The sequence below is a fragment of the Lolium rigidum genome, chromosome 3 (genome assembly GCF_022539505.1).
Source record: "Lolium rigidum isolate FL_2022 chromosome 3, APGP_CSIRO_Lrig_0.1, whole genome shotgun sequence".
NCBI lineage: Eukaryota > Viridiplantae > Streptophyta > Magnoliopsida > Poales > Poaceae > Lolium > Lolium rigidum.
The window spans coordinates 188,418,750-188,436,133 of NC_061510.1; the positions used below are offsets into that span (position 1 = coordinate 188,418,750).

The 17,384-nt window shown below is 47.1% G+C and overlaps 1 protein-coding gene across 1 annotated transcript in view; it reads right to left on the bottom strand.

Moving 5' to 3' along the window:
- Positions 1–17,052, bottom strand: part of LOC124698776 (probable WRKY transcription factor 75) — a 35,952-nt gene extending 18,900 nt beyond the window's left edge. Inside the window, exon 1 of the mRNA XM_047231202.1 lies at positions 16,681–17,052. Coding sequence (XP_047087158.1) covers positions 16,681–17,033 — 353 coding nt within the window. The 5' untranslated portion in view covers positions 17,034–17,052. The remainder of the gene's footprint in view (positions 1–16,680) is intronic.
- Between the last annotated feature and the right edge of the window lie 332 nt (positions 17,053–17,384).

A 17,384-nucleotide genomic window follows, 5' to 3' on the forward strand; every position in this document is an offset into this window, starting at 1 on the left:
GACAAGGGGGCCTCCGCTCGACGTGGTTTTTTTTTCCTTCCCTGCCTTCATCTATTTTCTTTTGCGAATGATGGCTCTTGTTATGCTTACTATAATAATGTTTTCATAACTCGGTTCCTTTGAGAATAGAAAAAGGCACACACCATATGGAATTGCGAACTCCTGTTCCTCAAAAGACTTGTCTTTTGTTATGTAAGGAGTAGGACACATATAGAGCTTGTGACTATGATGATACTAGGAAATATGCCGATGCGTTGCAATGTGAGGGAAAATAAAATCTACACACGTATCGAGCAGAGTTGCACCTACTTGATAGCCGATAACCGAAAACAGTGCTTAGCTAATGACGTGTGTGAGTATAGCCTCCCTAACCCCGAGCTCGTAGCCCCTCTAACTACTCTTCACGTATCACGACACAAGCAGACGCCTCCATCTCTTCAGCCAACCTTTGCTCTGATGGTCCAACCTTGTTTTGTGAACCTCAAACATGGTTTTCTTTGATCTCAAACGAGACAGTGGCTATGCTAGTTAGCAGTCATCATACTACCTGTCGATAAAGATGGCAACAAAGCCCGCCGAGTCCTTGTCGAGGATGGCGGAGTACACCTTAAGGTGGTTGCCCTAGAAGTCTAGGAGGAGCATGTTAGTTGGTGACTATGAAGATCCATGCGCGGGACATTGTCTCCATAGCACAGCGTCGTCGGGGACAGTGACAACGAGCTGTCGACGGCACCTATCGAGGGTTCTAGAAAAAAACTAGGTGTAGTTTCCGCCTCGTTGATCCAATGTAGAGCATGTTATGGTAGGTGCAGTACTTATATTTGAAAAGCAATATGTTCTAATCTAACCTAATCTAATCTCCACTAATATAAAAAGACCGAGAAGATCCATAAAATCTGAACAAACTAATTCACACCTTGGTGTAAAACAGCCCGGACAATCAACTCTATCATATATATATATAATCATAATATATATATATTAAATGGCTAGAGGTGTTGTCCGATGGGCGGTGGGTGGTATGTCGCTTAGCCAGCCATCCCATCCCGCAAGAAAAAAAGAAGAAAAAAGGATGGAAATAGCAGTCACCCATGCATGCACGGCTCTCATCATCTCAACACCTCCTTTAAAGACAAATGCCTAGCAACCACAGCTCTCTGCATGTCGGTCTCCCCTATGTCCGAGCCTTGGGGACCCGACCTGACCACTGGTGGCCGAAATCAAGGGGGACTCGCAAGGAAACGTCCTGTACCTGGAGGCAGTGGCAGTAGAAATCAAGGCCTAGATTGGCGACAGCTCGTACCTGGGCGGTTGCGGCAGCCGAAATCAAGGGTGGCAGACGTGTCGCCTGTCGGGCCATCAAAGCATTACTCCTCGAGGGGATCCTAAATCCTTGGCGTTGGTCTTTGCATCTACCCTGCTCGACGTGGCCAGCTTCACTGGCCCTCCCGTGTGATGAAGGATGCAGGACATATCCGACTACATCCGGAGGGGCGCTGCTACCCAGTACGGTACACTGGGATTGATGCAGCCCGACCTTCGGTCTCCACCGCATCATGTGCGTCAACGATGACATGTCACACAAAGGTGAATCTTCTCCTATATGCGTGCCTACAATTATCTCTCATGAATGGTATGCTACTTCATCTTCCGTCATATGACCATGATAGGAATACAACGCCAAGTACGGAGGAGGTGGACGACTCCATGGAGGCACGAGCAAGAAGGAGACGCGCCAGGAAGGTCGGCACTGCTGCTCAGGATGACTGGCACTGCCACCCAGGGACCGGCACTACCGCCCGGCCACTACGCCTGAGGACGACGGCACCACCGCCCTACCTGCGCCAGCACGGCCGCCCCACTACAAAGCGCACCAAATCTGAAACGTTTATCCCTTTGTATGCCTAAACTACCCCTCCTTAGTGGCTCCCTATATATAGGCTCCCACCTCCCCCTTCATTAGGAAAGAGTTGAACTTGAGAGAACCTAGGCTTATGCCTCCACCATCCCTTTGGGATTAGGGAAAACCCTCCTTAGATTGCCAAATCTATTATATGAAGGCACTCCTATATGATTAGTCGTTCACACTTGTGATTCTACCACCGGTCTCTCACATGTGTGACTGTACTGATCATATACCGATCTTTCTCTCGGGGATTCAACCTCGTGTCTTTTTCTCGAGAGATTCTATCGGGACAGTGGTTCAGGCTATCGTGAGCAAACTGAATTGTATCGGGTTGGTGTGTGTTTTGCGTGCGTTCATCGTGTTCTTCGCCGAGTTCTTCGTGTTCATCCCTCTCCCCTCGTGTTCTTTGTGAATCTGTGAGATCGGGCACACAATCGAAGCTTAGCCTGCATCATATAGTATCAGAGCAAAGTTTGGCACGAATTTGACCTCCAATCTTTCCACTTAGCCCCAAAAAAATTGGCCCAAAAAGTAGCTTGAAATTTGATCTCCGGATTTGTTGCGTTTTTTGTGGTTTTGATCCACATATATGATGTTATTGGTGCTGATCTACAATACCTCCAAATTTTGTGCCGAAATTCTTCTTATTTCTACGCAAGGATTTTCGGTCCGGTTTTCGTGCGGTTCTTCGTGAGTTCGTCGCGTGTTCATCTTCTTCCCGACCCGCGCGTTGACCACCACCGCCGGGCCCCACCTGCTGATGGTTCCCGCTCTGGCCTCCATCTTCCGCTTCACCTGATGTCGGCCACCATTCGCACGCGCGCCACCGCTCGACGCTTGCGCCCGCTGCAACCCGCCGCCGGCCGCACTCCCACGCGCAACAGATCCTGCACCCCCTGGGCCACACCGCCGCCGACAGCCGCCTTGTCCGTCTGCCGCCGGCCGCTCGTCGTACTCTTCCTGGCCTCACTCAGGCCGCTAGCGACCTCCTCCACCCACCGCTCATCGCCGGACGCTCGAGCCCCACAGCCACCACGCCGCTCGCCACCCACACCACTCCAATCGCGCATTAGGCCCGCACCAACCGCCGCCCCTTGCTGCTCAGCTACACGCGCGCCCATGCCAGCTTGCCCGTTCGCTACTCCCGCCGGCCTGTCCATTGCTCAGCTGCCGCACGCACCTCACCCTGCCCTCGCTTGCCTCTCTCAACTCAGCCGCACGTGCACAGCTCCGGCCAAACCCCTCCTGCTGCCTGCTCCATCAAGGCAAATCGTTTCCGCCTAGCTTGACCAAGCGCTGACACCACCGGTTTCACTATCGGCATTTCTGTTTTGCTTACAGTATACCCTTGCTATAGACTGGTACCACTACCGGTACTACCGGCCAAACATTTTTGACAGCAATCCTGATCCAGCTTAGATAATTTTTGACACCCAATTTCGACCCAAATTTTGACAACTTTGACCGGCCATTTTGACCCAAATTTTTGGATATTGACTTTTGTGTTTGGATTCTGCTTGGGAGTGCATCGGTTGTCTCTTTCGCTTCCGCGTCTACATCAACACCACAACGACACCTTTGGCACCCGGATTCCAGTGCAACTTCGACACCATCATCGACGCCATTATCGTAAGTTCGTGTGCTTGACACCGCCTAACAGGCAATAGGTATAACTTTCCCCCTTCTAACCCCATTTCTTCATCTGCGTATCTATCCTACCGAGAGTAGCTTTTCGAGTTGCGAAGCATTGCACAAGTGCCACGACCGTGAGGGGGTGTGTGTTGATTTTAGCAAAGCTCCAAGGCAAGCTCGGTGAGAAAGTTACACAAAAGAAGAAAAGAGTGACATATAGAGAAAAATAAAGCTTCTAAGCATAGAAAAAAAGTGGAAATAAAAAAATAGAAAAAGAGTGTGTGTGCCACCGATACCGAGGAGTCCAAAGCTTCTTAGCGCAAAGAGAGATAAGATGAGAGTGACATCTTGTGCAAATCTTGTTGCTTCTCTCATATGCAACCAAGCCACGGTCTCTCTTGTGTTGGCGTGACAGCGAGCTTATATTCTTTGTGAGGACTCCTTTTTGTTACTTGCTCACTTCCTTGGTCGCGCTAACCCCATTGTATCTTGTTGTGTGTGTTTCTGTGTTTCCTTGACATAGATCACGAATTTTGATATTTGACTTCGGATTTTACCCATATTTGACAATAGACTTTTCCTTAGGTCTTTTTTTGTTTGCTTTCCACACCCATACCTACCACATATAGAGTTCTTAGCCTTTTGTGTGTGCTTTGAGTGTGTGTGTGTGTATCCAGGTACAATTTTGACTTTGCTCTCGAAAGGTGAGATACTTGTGTAGTTTTCCTTCCACCATATACATACACCTTGCCTTGTGACTAACATGTATAGCGAGGAGGAGCCTACAAACATGGAGTAATATGAGGATAATAGCTCCGCAATCACCGAGGATATGGAGGCCCGTGTGGAAATGGACACCTACTATGGCTCCGCAAGCGTCGCAGACATGACAGACATCGAGGAGCTCTACATCGACAATGGCTCGCCAAGCATGGACAACATGGTGGAGCACCACCTCGAGCTTGACTACAAGATCGACCACATGGTGGAGCACCAGCCAGACTACAACTAAGACGACAAGATAGAGCACCACACCGAGCACGATAGCGACACCACCATAACCAAGACCGGTGCCTCCAAGTTCCCCACATTGGTCAATGGAGCTATGTTTGAAGCTAGAGGACCTTCAAGACGGTGCCACCACGAGAGTGCATATGCACATGATCATCTACATCGAGCTCATCATATGGATCATCAAGAGCGTCCCCAACATGATCGTCATCGACACTCTTCTCCGAGCTCAACAAGGCGCCACGAGCAACGTGCCAAGGCACATGGGCCATCATGTAGGCATGCCGAGGATCATCATCGACACACACCACCTCATGATCGTCGCCGACCATCACCACCTCATGGACTTCATCGACATACATCACCACATGATCATCGCTGACACAGGTTACCTGATGACCTCCATGTACCAACATCCCCCAAGGATCATCGACAACACCCCTCAAGACATGGTGATGATGCACGACGACGAGATCCTCGACATGAAGGCGACAAACACCATCATAGGGTGTCTACCACACCAAGGGTGGCAAGTGCACATCAAGCGGACCTTCCACGTAAGGTGACTTCCACTTCTTGTGCCACCACCACAATGGCCCCTACATCGTCATGCCTATGGACTCAGATGCTACAAGTGCAAGCAACAAGGCCACCATCGACGAGAATGTCCCAATATCCTATGTGAGGTGTGCAAGGACAAGGGTCACATGACGTGGCAATGCACAACGCCATGCGCCAAGAAGCTCTACTTCGACGAGATGAATGCCAAAGTCGCCATGACGATCATTTTGGAGGCGGTGGAGTTGAGATGGTTGAGCATGGGATTTTCCCTTCAACCAAGGAGGCGATGGAGTTGAGACGGTTGAGCATGAGATTTTCCCTCCAACCAAGGAGGCGAATGGAGTTGAGAATGTTGAGCATGGGATTTTCCCTTCACCAATGGAGGCGCATGGAGATGAGAAAATCCAGCCTACTACTATATGCTTGATTGATGAGATGGCACCAATCCCATGTGAGCCACTTATCCCACTTGAGTAAGAGTGCTAGTGAGGTGAGTGACTCCCACCCCATATGTGAGATAGATTGCTTCCATTTGGAGGACATGAGTGTTACACCAAGTGAGTTGAGAGAGTTAGTTGATGGTCCATGGAGGCCATTTCACTTTCTAACAACTTAACCTCTCCCTCTATTGTGTCTTCTCATGTTGCACTAGGTTCCATGGATGATAAAACGCTGATCACGGACAAGAAGATGTACATGATGCATGAAGATGATGATACCACACCATGCTTATATGAAGATGAGGATGTCTACCACATGGATCCTACCACTTCCACAACACCTACTTCAAATGATTCGGACTACAAATGTAACACTAAAGGCGTTGATTATTCCATGATCCCACTAGTGGACATGAAGAATGATGAGTTGTTTCCTCTTGCTTGCAATATGATGAACAATTGCTCTTTCCCATGTATTGCCGGCAATGATGATTATATTGCTTGTGTTGTGATAACCTTGCCCAACAATTTCTCTTTCCCTAGATTTGTCGACAACAATGATAAAATCTTGAACATGTTCTGCGCTACATGCTTGAAATATTCTCCCATTAGTGCAAACAAAATGTTGAACACTTGCTCTTTCCAATGCTTGGTTTGCAATAATCTTAATATGCTTGTTAATGATATTTCCCCCATAACTCACTCAAATTTTGGAGATTTTGCATATATCCATGTTGAGCATGTCAATATGTTTACCCCGCATATTCACCACCTCTATTATGATGCTTTTCTTAATGATAATGGTGATGTGCAAATGACATGGAACATCATGATGGATGATGTGTTCATATAACATGCACACACATTCTTTGTTTTGCCTATTGTGTGTGTAGGTACAAGAATGACAACGTCAACCTCTACAGAGCACGAGTTGACGAAACGAGCTCTAGAGAGCTACTTCCAAAAGTGCATCAACACGGTTACTACACATGATCTTGCCATGAGAGCACACCGGCATTTTGCTAAGGTGACCTCCTTCTACTAACGATCTTCCTCTACAATCGTTAAACTTTGGCTACTCTTTTAGTGTTGCTTCGCTTCTCTTATGCTATTGATAGGGCTCATGACTAGTGAAGGGACATTCAAGAGTTGTTTTCATCTATCTCCTCTACACATTCATGATGAGTTATCATCGAGGACGACTCTTTTTCAAGTGGGGGGAGATGATGTAGCCCGACCTTCGGTCTCCATCGCATCATGTGCATCAACGCCGACACGTCACGCAAAGGTGTTCTCCTTTATGCGTGCCTACAATTGTCTCTCATGAATGGTATGCTACTTCATCCTCCGGCATATGACCATGATAGGAATTACATCTGGGCATGGGCAGCCCGGCCCGGACGGCCCGGCCCGACCCGGCCCGAAATCCCGGGCCGGGCCGGGTCGGGCTTGCACTTCGGGCTGGGCTCGGGCCTGAAATCTGAGCCCGAACGTCGGGCCGGGCCGGGCTCGGGCCTTCATTTTCGTGCATTTTAGCCTAGTCGGGCCGGGCTTCTCGGGCCGGGCCGGGCTTTTTGCTCGTTCGGGCCGGGTTCGGGCTTGAATTATAGGTCCGACGGTCGGGCCGGGCCGGGCTCGGGCCTGACTTTTTACCCGCGGGCTTTTTTAAGCCCGGCCCGAAACCCGACCCGGCCCGAACTTTGCCCAGGTGTAATAGGAATACATCGCCAAGTATGGAGGAAGTGGAGGACGCCATGCAGGGTCGAGGACTCAAGGCCGAGTTCTTGGAAGCATGGAAGAGATCATCAAGGAAGAAGGAGACGCGCCAGGAAGGCCGGAACTGCTGCTCAGGATGACCGGCACTGCCGCCCTGCCACTACGCCTGAGGACGACGGCACTGCCGCCCTACCTGCACCGGCACGGCCGCCCCACCCGCCCCACTACAAAGTGTATCAAATCTGAACCTTTTATCCCTTTGTATGCCTAAACTACCCCTCCTTAGTGGCTCCCTATATATAGGCTCCCACCTCCCACTTCATTAGGAAAGAGTTGAACTTGAGAGAACATAGACTTATGCCTCCACCATCCCTTTGGGATTAGGGAAACCCCCTCCTAAGATTACCAAATCTATTTCATCAAGGCACTTTTTATATGGTTAGTCTTTCATATTTGTGATTCTACTGCCGATCTCTCACACGTGTGACTATATCGATCGTATACCGATCTTTCTCTCGAAAATTCAACCTCGCGTGTTTCTCTCGAGAGATTCTATCGGGATAGTGTTTCGGGCTGTCGGGAGAAAACCAAATTATATCGGGTTGGTGTGTGTTTTGCGTGCGTTCACCATGTTCTTCGCCGAGTTCTTCGTGTTCATCCCTCTCCCCTCGTGTTCTTGGTCAATTCGTGAGGTCGGGCTACACTATCGAGGCTTATCCCGCATCAGGGGTTGTGGTTGCTGCTAGGTAATCCCAACATCCCCGCTTCTCCTCTTTCGACCTCGATTTCATGGCCGACTTTTAACGCTGGAGTAGCACCAACAAAACAACGTTCACTGGCACATCTAATGCTACCACCTCAGGGTTAACGTCCTGCTCGGTCGGTACCCACTCCTTCAATTTTGGCATGAACAGTGGTTCTTACATATTGCGATTCGGTGCACTTGCAGTTTCGGAACCACATTATTTCAAGATGCACTTGTTGTTATCAAATACATTGTTCACAAGAAGATGCATTTCCGGTTTGATTTTCTACCTTCATGTTCATACTTCAGTAGTGTGCAGTGTGCTACATATATGCCTGTATCCTCTTACTAAACTAATAATTCTATATACTGAACGAATTCAATTCAACTCCCATCCACCCAGGATATTCTTGGTGAAAAAGGCTTCCAGTTTCCATTACTTATTTTTAACAGTAGGCTAAATGTGTCGTTGGGCATTACCATCTACTGTATTAAACCTTATATGTAAGAATCCTCAAGTTCAGGAGGGAGCTGCTCACCTCGGCGCTCGCCAAGTAGGCCACCATCACGGTAGAGGTGGCCATGGAAGACCAGAAGCTGGCCAAGAGGTGCATCAAGGTCGTCTGGAAGAAAGATTGTCCATGGCCTCCAACAGGGTCAGTGCTCCTCCTCGTCATCTACACTACTTGTAGTTGCTAACCGCACTTTGGATGCCTGTCATTTCTTGATAATACGAGTATACCCGCAGTTTGCATTCCTACAGGAAAATCGTTTGTTTTTCGATGGAGTTTGATTAAGAAGCTAGCGGTTTACCCCTTTGTCAAGTTATGCTACCCAAACCAAGTAGTACTCCTACTGGTTGCATCGGTTCAGTGCTTGTTGTGGTTCCTCCAATTTAGCGTCCACTGTTTCTTCCACAAGGTGCGGTGGTTTTATCTACTTTCTTGTTTACCTGGACATCTCTACTGCTGCTATTGATCATGTGTTTAAGTTGCGTGTTTAAGTGCGTGTTTAAGTGTGTGTTTCTCTTTCTAAGGAGAAAGAATATCAGGATTTGAAGAGCAACGCTGAGAAGATCAAAGTAGCGCTGCAACGAATAAAGAAGAAGTGAGTATATGATTTAAGTACATTTGTCCACCTTTAGATTTCTGTTTACCACAAGCTCAATTGTTTTCCATACTTGCCTTCAAAAAAAATTTACGTGCTAAGATTTTATTTGTTGATTTTGATAGTCGGATCGATTTACATTAGTCCCGCAAAATATAATAAGATTCATGTGCACATTTGAAAAATGATGCCAGGTAAATGTTTGGTATCTTTTTAGAAAATTTCTATGTTTGTGCCCTCAAATGAATTTCTAACTAACAATACTTTGTTGTGAATTCTGAGTGGGTTTATTGATCCACTAACAACGAAAAATGTAAGAATACTAATATATCACGTTGCCAGAATTTTTGTGTGCTTATGTAACCCTATCCTTTTCAACTACTGATCATTTTCTGTTTTTGTTGAGTACAAGGAATGTTTCTCACTATGTGTGAGGATAGATAGGTTGTTGCGCTACGACAACAGTTTGGTGCATGAAGTGAATGTCCCAGTTTTATCATGGAGTGAAATGGAAGCATGGCTGACATTGATAAAGTGAGATTGCTTACCACTGCATATGGTGGTTTTATAGTTCTAATTAAAGATTGTGTTATGCTTCTTATATATGTCACGATGAAAGATATGGCTTACCTCTCCTGTTTATTCAGCACATTCTTAGTTTATTTTCTGTCTGTTAAAATAGTTCTCATTTGCCATCTAGACACGACTAGCTATTGTAGTGAGATGTAATTTGTTTCTGACCAGCTTATTGGATTTTCGCCAATTTGAGTTTGTCAGCTCCTTTAGAGCAAATGGCTTGTAAGAATTACTTATGTAAGCTTGTTTAGTTTCTACTGATATGATGTTGCTTGTAATACTTTGGTCATCTACATTACTTGCTGGCATTTGTATAAATTTCTGGGCTTGTCATTGCCATTATTTATTTAAGCTAGGAGGCTAATGTAAGTTTGTAACTGATTGTGTCTTTGTGCAGGATCGCTTCTAAGATAAATTTTCAGAGGCAAACTTATAAGTAAGAAGCTATGAGCTATATTTGCTTATGTAAATGTTCATATATTTTCTCACACCATTGCTTGGCGTTAGAGGTTCTGATCAGGAGGTTATGCAATGATATAAATTTAGAATAAGCAACAGTCGCATTATAATGCTTCAGATTTTCTCTTTCGGTATGGAGGTGGTCATGTGCTTTGGGTTCAGACTTGTGTTCTATCGGAGGCTAAAACGAACTGAACTCGATTTTTCTATCTTGTGCTATCATCTCTATGAGAGGAATCTACAGAGACGACCTCAGGTTCCTAGACAGAAAATACAAGCCAACACCTATTGCTGTTCTTCAGAGGAATTAGAGAAAAAACCAACTGTGCCCTGACGGACGGTGGAAGCAGCCGTTCGCAATTGCAGTGTCGCGCGTGGGGAGCCATGAGCACCACAGTGTGGATATGCAGCCACCGCGCTTTCGCCGGCCCATGCTCCTATCTACAGCTGCACACGATATGGAGCAGCGCATATGGAAACCAGGGGCGTCAAGTTCAAGCACGGCAAAGAGCTTCCAGGCCGGCAGCAGGCGCACTGATCTCGGTCGGGGCCGTTGCCATTTTTCTTTACGGTGGCCTGCTTTTTAAGGACCGCGGGTTGATTTTCTAAGTATTGAGGAGCGAAATGCAAAACGATTTTCTTGGACGTACTCCAAATCCAATTCTCCAAATTGCAAATTACAGTTTACTGCTCTATCTGTTTCACCAAAAATATTTTAACTTTATTAAAATTTAGATGTATCTAAATACTTTTGGTGCGATGGAGGCAGTAATAAAGATATCTGCAGTTTGCTACTTTTTCTGTTTTGATTTGGTACAAAGACTGGTGAAATACTAACAAGAAATTTTGCTTACGATTATCTTACAGGCTGCATCTAGATATCTGTGTTAGATACCTCAGACTCAGAGCTCGCAAAGAACCATTGAGACTCACTAGTAGTATATGAGGCTTTAGTCCTAATTTGTTAGGGCCTTTTGTCTTGGTTTTGTTGAGAACCGAGTTAATGGCACCAGCGGTCACACAACTTGTCATGTATGTGCACTTAAGTCACACATGTTGCAAAACGAATTAACCGGTCACATAACTTGCAAAACGTGTGCACATGTGGTCACCAAACGGTGTGATACCCGGTTTTTCGTGAAAACCAGTAACTTATTAAGCACATGAGGTTAATAGAGCAGCCAAATTTTATAGAAACCCACCTAACTTCGTATGTTCTCCATGTTTGCTCTGTGTAGTCGATTCAGTCTAGTCTTCTGTACTTGTTAGTTGTTGTTTGATGGTCGTCATCCCCTCTCCGATTGTCTTCCTCTTGTGCTTGAAAAAAAAAGGCATGCGCGGAGTATCCAAGTTGATTAGCTATTCGAAACTTGCAGATGCGCTAATTAGTGTCCAATTACTTCTCTAATGGCTAATTTATGTTTGCTCAAATTAGTACAACTACGAGTTACTAGTAGTAGCTTTTGTTTTGCTGCATCGAGTGGCCAAATGAATTTATTAGTTCCACGATTTCAGAATTGTAGGCAGGGGCCAAGGATTTGATTGCAAAAAATCAGCCTCTGCTCAGTGCGTGGCCAGTTTTTGCCAAAAACCAGGCATCAAACCATTTAGTGATCTCAGGTGCACACGTCTCGCAAGTTATGTGACCGGTTAGTTCGTTTTGCAACATGTGTGACTTAAGTGCACATATAGAACAAGTTGTGTGACCGCGGGTGCCATTAACTCCTGAGAACTGGGACTAAAGGGTTTCCACGTGGGTTGCGGACGCACGCTGGGGTGAGGGACCTTTAGTTCTGGTTTGTAACACCAATCGAAACTAAAGGGTATTTTATCTATTTTTGTATCCAATTTTTTTTCTAATTCTTTCCACTTCCTCTTTTTTTTCTGTTCAGAATTTCTAGTATTTCAATTGTTTGACAAGTTTAGTCTCTAACTACACTTGATCTCTTGTCAAATTACATACTCATGGTTAAACTTTCCGCTCGGTCACCCATCTTCACACTACTCCAACACCCTCTCGTTCACCATGTCACACTTCTTTATTATTTGAATTCCAAATAATTACTTTTAATGAAAAAGTAATAAAATATTAATAATCTTCAGTAAATAAATAAAAATAATTTTTTTTAATTTTTTTTGCAAAACCTAAAACCTGAAATTTTTCATACTTCCCTTATGCAGCTTGAGAATCTAAAAATTGGCTAACCGGGTAAACCTCGGTGAATTCGGATGTAACTTTTTGAGACGATCATTTTGATAGGTTATACATTTTTGCAAAGCTGTTTTACCGATAGATGACGCATTTTGCAAAAAAAAGAAAGTCACAATTTAACAGTAGTTGTATCTAAGTAGTTGTATCTAGTTGTGAGATACGCAAAGCCCTGATTTCTACGAGTGATTTTATTACTCAGTAACATAATTACAATCGGCTAATAATAGTTGTGAGATACAGTCCGGAACTTGGGCGTAGGCAGAAAGTAGTACTAACACCAATCCTAATGAAATTTGCTAGGTGATGTGCAGCTCTATTCTGCTTTGGTATCTCGACCAATCTTCAGGAGTTCAAAATCTTGATGTTTTTAGATGTTTCACCTCATTGATTAGATGACCAAAGTAAGTTATGTTCTTCTCTGGATCCCTTATGAATGACCGAACATTGGCGCAATCAGTCGTAATGTGTGTATGCTAATTGGCATTTGCTCCGGTACAACCCCCTCCCCAAACTGAGTTTGGGTTCAAACACAAGGACAGTTGAGATCGTTCGATACCCCTTCATAATTAATGCCACGATTGTTTTTAGAAAACTAAACGGGTATACGTAGCCCTGCACAAAACCCGTATGACCCAACTTATTTATACAAATATGTAGCATACATATAGGTACGGTTGGATGTACGTACGCCGTTGGCAACTCATCGGCGACAACTTTACCAGGTGGTGGCGGTCGAGGCCAGCGGGCAGGAGGCAAGTCAAGGCGGCGGCATGCCTGCCACGAGGCACTGGCCATCAAGAGCCTCGACAGGGATTCTCTAGTGGCGGCGGCGTGAAGACAGGTCCGCGGCGTGGCGTTCGGACGGATAGTCCGGCCATGTTCCAGCCGGCCAGTCCGGAACGTTAGGGAAGAAGGAGCGTAGTGCCTGACTTGTCCGGCGGACGTGATCGGTACCGATGGACGTGCTCGGCAACGACGGCTCAGCTAGTAGAGGACGCTCAGATCGTGCAGCCTTTGATGGAGATCGTGCCTGCTCTCTATATACGGTATATCCATGTATGGGTACACCGGGTTTGGACATGGGCTTTGAAGGGCTCACGGTTAACTATTAATTAATTTTGCTAATTACCCAAAAGCTCAAACTGAGCTTGGGGGAGGGGGTTGTAGGGGAGCAAGCCTCATGCTAATTTGATATGCTTGTACCGAAGACTTTCTGTGATGAGCCTTATTTAGTGTGCATCTTTGTATTTGAAATGATAGAAGTTACACATGTGTTGACTGAGCATATAGAAAAAGACGATGCAATATAAAATACTACCGAACTTCTAAAATACACGAGCCTCAATAAGATCTTATCAAACTTCTAAAATAATGCACACATATTTTTTTGTTAAAAATATTCAACGGTACCTTTTACAAGAAAAATATAAAGATCAAACTGAAGCCGCCTCACTAAACTTTTCTACGTGAAAATGAAACCTGTAGAGTCAAAATGTTCACAATAAACGTTGAGACCTAAACTACTTTTGGTTGATGGTGGCAGATTTTTGCGGGTTTGTGTGGCTTCCAACTAGAGCGCGCGCGAGAGGTCTTCCCGGCAGGCGTCGGTCGACGGCGTGTAGCTGTTGGCAACTGGCAAGCATGTTGCCGGAGTGGGACGTCGAGACGTCCACTTGGCCATCGAGGTCGATGCCCACCAGCGTCTGGTGCATGACCTGCATGGCTATGCCTCTGTCCTGGGCCAAGTGGTTGGTCCCTCTCCAGTCTCCACAAACAATTTTAAGCTGGACACCATGTCCATGGTGGAGCAAGTCGCCTGCAGGTTCTGCGCTCCTGGCTTTCCTACTCCATCACCTCCAGTTCATGCTTTGGAAGGGGTCGTAGCGAACATCCTGCCCAGCCCATGGCAGCTGTCGGTCATTCGCAAGCTCCACCAGGTGATTGAGCGTGCCTGCACCGGAGAACCGCACTTGGAAGACTGCGGTAGCTAGGAGTTTGATTTAATTGGATTTCAGACCTGCATCGGAGTACCGGACTCGTGCCGGACTCACGTTAGCTGCAGGAGAAGACGAGCCTGCCTCGTTTCTGCTGCTGCGGCGTGCCAGCGGCGGAGGTGGTGGGCGGTGGGAGGAGTTGAAAAGGTCGTCCAAGTCCCTGAAAGACGGAGACGGCCTAACTATGGTGGAACGACTCGTTGCCGTCGGTCTCCATGACCAGCATGCTTGATCTAGGTTAGTGGTGGACCTAAGATTTTCATCAAGTCTGGACATACTATAAGCCCGATCAAACTTTCGTTCAAATATTCATCAAAATAGGCTGCGCCCGCTAGCCGGAAGTCTGGACGCGTGCCGGGGCTTAGGGACAGTTGGGTCCGCCTATGATCTAGGTTCAGGTGTTTAGTTTGCTAGAGGACGAAAGTGTTGCCGAGCTCGTTCTCGCGCGGGGCTTTATTGACGGCACGTAAGGAAAAGGAAGGGAACACGTCTCGACGCACGATCGAGGTGGAGGCAACAAGAATACGAGCAAAGTTTGGAAACGACGGGCGGACGGATCTCATGACGTTGCGCCTACCGTGGCTCCTTCCTGACTCAAGTGGCAGTTTTCCCCGTGGGAACGGGTACCCTCGGGTAATTACCCACTAAGATCCGGGGATGGGGGCAAATTCGCCACGTGGGGATGGCGGGCCGGGTACCCGGTAGCTTAACTGGGGCGGGAATGGGTATGGAAATTCCCCCACGGATAATCCACGGGGACCCAGGACCCTACATGCCAGTGTAATAAAATCACAAACCCTAACCTCTCCTCATCCGCCCCAACCCCACTGATCCCTTCACTCTCTACGACCCAGTCGCCACGAACGCACAACCACGAGTCTCGTCTCCTGACTCCGCTCCCCGACCTCGCTCCCTTGCCCCCAAATCGTGGCTCCTTCCCATCCGCTGTCAGCAGCTCGCCGCTCGCTCCTGCTTAGACGACAACAGAAGGCGATGAGCTCTCGTGTGATTCGCGTCGGCAAGGAGAAGCTCTTCACTGAGCCGCTCGTCTCCCTCGGCAGCCCGAGCGCTCGCCGGCAGCGGAAGACAGGACAATCTCCCCGCATCAACATTGACATGGTGGGTCACACCACATCACCTCGTCGTTGGTGCCGTCCCGCATCTGCAAGCTCGCTCATCGGCGTGGAGGTCCCCTTGGAGACCCTACAGGTATCCTGTACCTAGTGTTGGCGGGGACGGGGCCGTTCCCCCCTCCCTCCCGATAGGCTGGCGGGGATTAGGGCGGGGATGGTGGAGTCATCCTCGGTTCCATCCATGCCGCCACCTTGATTGCTGGATTGACGATGTTCGACGCTCCAGCGGCTTGACCAAGGCGTCCGCGGGCGGCGGTCAACCTCATCCATCGCACCCGCGACGTCTGCTGCAGGGCATGTGGGCGTGTGGGCTGGCCCTCCCCTCATCTTCTCTGTTTCGATGGGAGGATGCCGTCATGGGTAGGTGGTCTCTTCGTAGAAAAAACGTTTTGGGCAGAAGAAATCTAGTACATTGAAAGGCCTCGATTGGTGGAGGTGTATTGAAGTGGTTTACTGAGTACTATTCTGGCCTAACCTAATTAAAAAGGCACTAGAAAACATATTTGGTCCGTTTGGCATCCAAAATTTACCCCGATCCCCTTAGGGTGCGACGATTCGACGTAAATACCGGCACCAAGACCCGCTAAATCAAGCATTTTCATCAAACCCCTTCGAGACAATACTCATTAAACACTTCAAAACGCTCTCGGCCTAATTAAGCGGTGGCAAATTATGTAATTTCGACCGAGAATCAGGTGAAAACCTTATTTTCTTTATTATTATTATTTATATAATATTATATATTATTCTATTTTGTTATATGCTGATGATGATGATTTTGATATGAGGATGATATGACGATGATATAACAATTAAACCAAGTAGTACTACTGTATTCCATACTAAACAACGGTGGGCGGCGCAAATTATTCCTAGTCAAACACGATAGTCATCGAGCCCTATTTATTTCCGATGCCCGTCAAAATCATGTGGACCTAATCTATCTTTTTCATCTAGATGATCAGGATGAGACATGTCGTTATCCCATGTAAGCAGCCTGTACCAGTGCTTGGAAGATTCACCGGGACTCTATCTACCTACTACTTTCTTTGAGCCCGACTGAGAAGCATAAAATTACACGCCAAAGGCCAAACCAACGAAAAGAAAACGATAAAAGAACTAAAGAAGTAGGAGTATCAATAGGACGCAAACGAGGAATTAAATTCAGAAAAATCACCACGAACAAACCTGGGAAAGTTGTTGTCTTTGACGGCCTTCTGCCCGTACTTCCTCCACCGGTAGCCATCATCGAGGATGTCGGCCTGGCTGCGCGTCTGGAATGCATACCGAGGCCACCGCTCCCTCTTCTTCCCTTTTGTTTTCATAGCAACAACATCCGCCTGGCCGCCCCCTGCATCACGACCCGGGGAGGACTCACCGCCAACATGTGGACTACTTCTTGCATCATCACCGGCACCATCCATTGAGTTCGAGAGCTCCTCGTGCTTGGACAGAGAGAACAAGCCATGGTCCATGAAGTGGTAGGAGCTAGAGGTACAAGAAGAGGGCTGTGTTGCGAAGAGAATGGGATAATGCTCCATACGTACGTGTTAGGTTCAGAGAGCGGGGGGGGGGGGGGGGGGGAGCTGAAAGAGTTTTGCAAGTCACAAACAAGCTTATATAGAAAAGCAGGGCCTGCAGCCTTTTTTTCTTTGACCCGTCGATTCCTATGTGTTGTTTATACCACACAGAGAGAGGGAGAGTTCTCGGAACCGACTGTTGCGAAACCGGAGTTGGAAAAACAACAGCGAAGACCTCAACTAGCATGGTTTGACTGCGAATGCGCACGAGTGCCATCCTCGATTTGACCATTCTCGTGGTGTAAACCAACCTTGTTTGATAAAGAACACCGCTGCGGAAGTGTCGTCCACGACATGCGTGTGTTGAAATGT